This window comes from Chaetura pelagica, unplaced genomic scaffold, assembly GCF_000747805.2.
Source record: "Chaetura pelagica isolate M959 unplaced genomic scaffold, ChaPel_1.0 scaffold1212, whole genome shotgun sequence".
NCBI classification, from domain to species: Eukaryota; Metazoa; Chordata; class Aves; order Apodiformes; family Apodidae; genus Chaetura; species Chaetura pelagica.
The window spans coordinates 139,270-145,860 of record NW_009952356.1 but is presented as its reverse complement, the minus strand read 5'-3'; the positions used below and the strand labels follow the sequence as shown (position 1 = coordinate 145,860).

General features: G+C 54.7%; 1 protein-coding gene across 1 annotated transcript in view; it reads right to left on the bottom strand.

Moving 5' to 3' along the window:
- Positions 1-1,870, bottom strand: part of DENND6B (DENN/MADD domain containing 6B) — a 27,897-nt gene extending 26,027 nt beyond the window's left edge. The window contains 4 exon segments of the mRNA XM_010007858.1: positions 160-168; positions 1,187-1,222; positions 1,225-1,282; positions 1,866-1,870. Coding sequence (XP_010006160.1) covers positions 160-168; positions 1,187-1,222; positions 1,225-1,282; positions 1,866-1,870 — 108 coding nt within the window.
- Positions 1,871-6,591: the final 4,721 nt, after the last annotated feature.

Genomic DNA, 6,591 nt, shown 5'->3' with positions numbered 1-6,591 from the left:
GGCTGGAGGATTTTTGCTTTGTCAGCACAGCAGTGACAGCTGCATTGTGTTACACCCAGCTGATCATCAGGCCTTTCAGATAAGAGGCTGTCAAGGATTTTAAAGCATCCAGTTCCAGTCTCTAGCTGTGCAGCTGAACTGGGTAAATGCTGACACCACATTTCTGCACTCACTGTAACCCAGCAAAGGAGACTCCCTGCCAGGCTCCTCAGGTCAGGGCTGGGGGCAGGACTGCAGGGAAGATCCACCAGAGGAACAATCACACTGAGCAGTGAGGAATGACACAGCTACAGCAACCAGGAGCTCCACATGTCCCTGGGCAGAGAGCAGGAACCGAAGTGCTTACAAATCAGAGAATCCCAGGATGGTTTAGGTTGGAAGGGACCTCAAAGCTCCTCCAATCCCACCCTTGCAATGGGCAGGGACACCTCCCAGCAGCCCAGGCTGCTCCAGCCCCATCCAACCTGCCCTTCAACACCCCCAGGGATGGGGCAGCCACAGCTTCCCTGGGCAACCTGGGCCAGGCTCTCCCCACCCTCACAGCCCAGAATTGCTCCCTCCCATCTCAGCTCCAGCTCCCTCTGCCAGCTGGAAACCCTTCCCCCTGCTCCCATCCCTCCCTGCCCTTGTCCCAAGCCCCTCCCCAGCTTTCCTGGAGCCCCTTCAGGCACTGGAAGCTGCTCTCAGGTCTCCCTGGAGCCTTCTCTTCTCCAGGCTCAACACCCCAACTCTCCCAGCCTGGCTCCAGAGCAGAGCTGCTCCAGCCCTCCCTGCATCTCCGGGGTCTCCTCTGGCCTTGTTCTAACAGCTCTGTGTCCTTCCTGTGTTGGGGGCTCCAGACCTGGACACAGCGTGGTGAGGTGACACACTGGAGGGCAGGGATGCCATCCAGAGGCACCTGGAGAGCTGGGCTCATGCAAACTGCATGAAGTTCATTGAGGCCAAGTGGAAGGTCCTGCACCTGGGTCAGGGCAATCCCCAGCACAGATCCAGGCTGGGCAGAGAATGGATCAAAAACAGCCCTGAGGAGAAGGACATGGGGGTGTTGATAGATGAGAAGCCCAACATGGACCTGCTGGAGCCCAGAAACCACCTGTGTCCTGGGCTGTCACCCAGGGCCAGGGAGGGGACTGTCCCCCCCTCCAGCAGTGCCCTGCACAGCCTTTCTAGCCTTCTCTGAAGGGACCATGCAGGAACTGCAGGAAGATTTAAATAAAAGCAGGTGAGAAAGAAACCAGCATGGAATGACTTGGGAGACCTGCTCCTCAGGCTTCTGCAGCTCCTGGGCAGCAGCTCTGCCTGGGGTCACCTGGAGCCCAGCTCAGGAGCCCTGAGCTCCTGCTCCCTGCCCTGACTCCTCTCTCAGGCCTATCATTAGCCAGGCTGGCCCCACTCCAGGGTGCTGGGAGGTGCTGGTGCTCACTCCAACAACTCCCCACTGACTCCTTGGCAAGGGCACCTCATCAGCCTTGGAGAGAGGCAGCCAGATTAACAATTAAAAAAATCACGCTGATTAGCCCTGGGTTAAAGCTTCTCTGGAAGATGAAAAGCTACCAAAAAAAATAAAAATACAGAGGCAGAATGATCACATGGAGCCATGAGGCAGCACATGAGGGTGGGAGTGGAGAGGGAAGGATCTGCAGAGACTGGAGCATGGAGGGAGACACCCTGGCCACCCATGGGAGGAGACACTGCCCTGCTCTGCTGCAGCTTTGCATCAGGCAGCTGGACATCTCCTTGTGGCTGGGACCAACTTCATGAGCATCCCAAGGGTTATGTTGTTCATTCCTGGCCCTCAGCGGATGGGCCGGGAACAGGCACCTGGACATCTGAGGCTGAATCATCAGGAAGCTGAGGGATCTCACAGCATGGTGCCTTCTGCAGATGGTCTGAACTCCAGTTCGTGGGCTAAGACAGGCTTCCCATGGCCCAGCTGCCTTCTCAGGGGGGTCTGTGCAAGCAGAGCAGAGCAGCAGAAATCCACAGCTCCTGCTGCTCTGTGGGTCCATGCTGAGATTTGCTCACACGCGTTTCCCCTGGAGACGTGTGCTCAGCATTTTGGGGAGAGAAGAAACAACCAACGGACCAGGCCCGTGTGCTTTTGTCTGAGCAAAGAAACCTTGATGGACCCAAAAAGCAGGTTATCATGTTTTTTAAAAATAGGCCTTATCTTCTGCATCTTTGCAGTGGGACACCCTTAACTTCAGCAGGGCTTTTGACACTGTCTCCCATAACATCTTCATAGGGAAACTGAGGCAGCCTGGGCTGGATGGGTGGGCAGGGAGGTGGGTGCAGCTGGTGTGGGACAGAGCTCAGAGGGTTCTGATCAATGCAGCAGGGTCAAGTTGGGGCCTGAAACCAAGGGTGTCCCCCGGGGGTCAGTACTTGGTCCAGTCTTGTTCAACATGTTCATCAACCACCTGGACGAGGGGACAGAGTGTGACCTCAGCAAGTTCCCTGATGACACCAAACTGGGAGGGGTGGTGACACTCCAGAGGGCTGTGCTGCCATCCAGGGTGACCTGGACAGGCTGGAGAGCTGGGCAGAGAGGAACCTCATGAGGTTCAACAAGAGCAAGTGCAGGGTCCTGCACCTGGGGAGGGAGAACCCCAGGCACCAACAGAGGTGAGGGGTGGACCTGCTGGGGAGCAACTCTGAGGAGAAGGATCTGGGAGTCCTGGTACACAGTAAATGATCCAAGAGCCAGGAATGTGCCCTGGTGGCCAAGGAGGCAAATGGGATCCTGGGCTGCATGAGGAAGAGTGTGGCCAGGAGGTGGAGAGAGCTCATGCTCCCTCTCTAGTCTGCCCTGGTGAGGACACATCTGGAGAACTGGGACCAGTTCTGGGCTCCCCAGTTCAAGAGAGACAGGAACTGCTGGAGAGAGCCCAGGGGAGGGCAATAAAGGTGACTGGGGGGTTGGAGCATCTCCCTGATGAGGAAAGGCTGGGAGAGCTGGGGCTGCTCAGCCTGGAGAGAAGAAGGCTGAGGGGAGACCTTCTTAAAGTCTATCAACATCTAAAGGGTGAGTGTCTTTCCTGTGAGGGTGACAGAGCCCTGGGACAGGCTGCCCAGGGAGGCTGAGGAGTCTCCTTCTCTGGAGATATTCAAGACCCTCCTGGATGCTGTCCTGGATGATGAGCTTCAGGGGGGAGTTGGACTGGATGATCTCCAGAAGAGGTCCCTTCCAGCCCTGATAATTCCATGACTCCATGCTTCTGTGCTTGGGCTGGGAGGGAAATCACTAAATCTGGCCAAGACTAAAACCCCAATTTAAACCAGTAAGAATCCTGGTGGCTCAGGGCTTTTCAAAAGCAAAAAGGCAGGAAATAAAAGGAAACTTTCTATTTGTAAAAGACCCTGGACCCAAAAGGACTTAAACCATGTCATAACTTGTGATGTTGCTCCATCTCCCATCAGTAGTGACTTAAGGAGCACGGAGGGGACACATGTTGGAAGCAGGTCCCTGCAGGAAAGCTGAGGGTGCCCAGTTCCCTGCTGCTGCCATGGCAACACGGAGCACGTCCCAGGAAACCACTGCTGCTGACTGGGAAGTCACTGGCTTCACAGAGTGGTTGGAAAAGCTTGGGCAGGGAGGAGCAGGGGCTGCTGTGAAAAGGGATATTTGAGACTCATGGGTGGGATTCTCAGCGTTTCTCCAACAGTGGCAGCAGAGCAGGGGGAGCCCTGGGGGGGCAGGGAGGGCTGCTCCCAGGAAGGAGCTGCTCAGGAACATCCCCTCTCCCTCTCCCTGATTAAAACTGGAAAAGGGGAGATTTAGATGAGACATCAGGAGAAACTTCTGGGCTGTGAGGGTGGGGAGCCCCTGGCCCAGGTTGCCCAGGGAAGCTGTGGCTGCCCCATCCCTGGGGGTGTTGAAGGGCAGGTTGGATGGGGCTTGGAGCAGCCTGGGATGGTGGGAGGTGTCCCTGCCCATGTAAAGGCTTGGATCTAGATGATCTTTAAGGTCCCTTCACACCCAAACCATCCTGTGATGATGACAATGACTATTTGAAAAAAATGTAAATTGGTGGATGAGTCAGAAACCAGAACTCCACCTGATCTCTGCATTAACCTGTTCTCCTTTTAACACCTTCTCCAGTGCACATTTCCATGGCAGCAGAGGGGGACTCACTGGACTTGAGGCCTGTGATACATCCACCCTGTGAGACAACTGCACAGAACAGCAGCCACGACCTTCAGAAACCTGAGCAGACCCTGCACAAGCTCCTGGCTGCAAAGTTGCATCCACAGAGCCAACCCCATTCCACGGGGAATTCTGCCTTTCTACTCAGTGTCAGTGAAGGACAGTGCCTGAAGGGGCTCCAGGAAAGCTGGGGAGGGGCTTGGGACAAGGGCAGGGAGGGATGGGAGCAGGGGGAAGGGTTTCCAGCTGGCAGAGGGAGCTGGAGCTGAGATGGGAGGGAGAAATTCTGGGCTGTGAGGGTGGGGAGAGCCTGGCCCAGGTTGCCCAGGGAAGCTGTGGCTGCCCCATCCCTGGGGGTGTTGAAGGGCAGGTTGGATGGGGCTTGGAGCAGCCTGGGATGGTGGGAGGTGTCCCTGCCCATGGCAGGGGTGGCACTGGGTGGGCTTTGAGGTCCCTTCCCAGCTAAACCATTCCATGATTCCATGATATGACAGCCAGCACACACTAAGCAGGCTTCAACACAATGGCTTCTGTGTAGGTTTGGGCAGCAGGGGAAAGAAAGAGATGTTCTATCTGGAAAGAATCCCACCACCAGGAAGAAAGAGATCATCAGGAAAGGGTGACAAGGTTTCCAAACAGAAGCCCTGCCTGAGACAGACCTGCAGCAGAACCACAGGAGGACTTGGGGTGGCTGCCTCTCCACATCCTGATCTGCAGAGGTGATGCCCAAGTGTGGGGCAACCCCAAGGGCTGGGAGGTTCCCCCCTCCTGACTCACTGCTGGGAGCACGTGGGGCAGCAGGAGCTCCTCAGGTCCCTGTCAGCAGGTAACCCCGGGGTGCATTAGCAGCCTCTGCATAAATGACTCTCTGAGGGAGGTACATCCATCCAGCAAACCTGAGAGCTCTGTCAAGATCTAATCTCAGGCAGCTGCTCTGGTTGTGTCTGCAGCAAACTGTCCCTGCAGACCCCAACTGGACTGGAAGCCCACCAGGCTGGGTGCCACAGAGCTGGTCTTTTTAACCCAGAAACTTGCAGCCTAGAGCCCAAACCACAAACCTCCCAGTCCTGGGCTGCAGGAACCAGCCTGCTTGGAGACAAGCCACAGGATCTGGACCCACTCTGAAACCACGGAGGCAACAGATGGGAAGAGGGAATAAGCAAGAAGATAATGGCCCCATTTTCCTCCTGGTAGTGGTGGCACTCACAGTTTTTCAAAATGTTGAAATAATTTTACTTGGAATTCCCCTGTAAGACAAGAACAGCTTGAGCTGGTTTATCTTCCCAGCCCTATCAAGAATGGAAGAGGGGATCTTTACCACACAGCTTCTCCTCTTTTTGGGTGTCTGACCCACCACAAGACCCCTGTCCCCTGCCCAAACCCTTTTGAGGCAAAAATCCAGACTGGACAAGCCAAAGTGCCCGTGGGCTTGTGTCACCTCTCAGCCCAGCCCTCTCTTGGTCAGCTGTGCCACAGGAGAAACATCTTTCCCATCAATACTTACATAGAGAGGAGGGAAAAGGAGGGAGAAAAGAAGAAAGCAAGAAGAGGTGGAATAGAGGAAAAAAGGGAGGAGAAAGAAGAAAAAATACTTGTCCAGGGATTATCAAACCCTATCACTGCAAACCCCAATCACAAAGATGGGCAATAAAAGCAGTAAGAATGCACCAAGGCAGCTACACATTGAAACCCAAGTGTTAAATTGCAAATACAAACTCTTATTGTATTTTTCATATCCTTTCCAGAGTATATCCAGTCTGGTTTATGCAGAGAAGACCACAGTACCTGTGAAATTTAAGCCTATGGCTCATAGTTTTATTTATTTTCAGGCTTCATGGAAAGAAACCTAGGAAGAATTTGAGAAAAGAGAGCAGCAAGAGGCTGACTTGGTCTCTACCACTTCCCATTCCCTTCAGAAGCTTTGGCATCACTTCACACATGGGAAGTCTTAATCCTCTGACAGTGTTAACCCCCTCACACCAAGGCAAAGTGAGGGGCATTCACACAGTTGCACAACAAATAGCAAGGAATTTGAGGTAACTGCAGGTTCAGCATAATCCAGAGATATCTGGGTCCCTTATGTTGAATTTTCTTGGAACACCAGGCAGGTCTTGCCTTCAGCCCCGTTCCAAGCCTGAGGAACCCAGCTCCCTTCCAATCCTCTTTCACAGGCAAACAGGGCAATCTTCCAGGGAAAAGCAGTCCAGCCCTCCCAGTTCATGCTCCCTGGCCTCCCAGTGATCCCCACAGGCACATCAGACCTCCTGGGAAGCCTCCAGCACCACAGATCCCAGGCTGACAGAGCTGCCTCAGCCCCCCCTGCTCCACTGCACCCCATGATCTCCTACCCTGACCCCCACCTCACCCCTCCTGAGCACCTGCTGACCCCACACCCCAGTTCTGCACTTCCCAGCCAGACTCCCCCCTACCCCTGCTCCCTGACC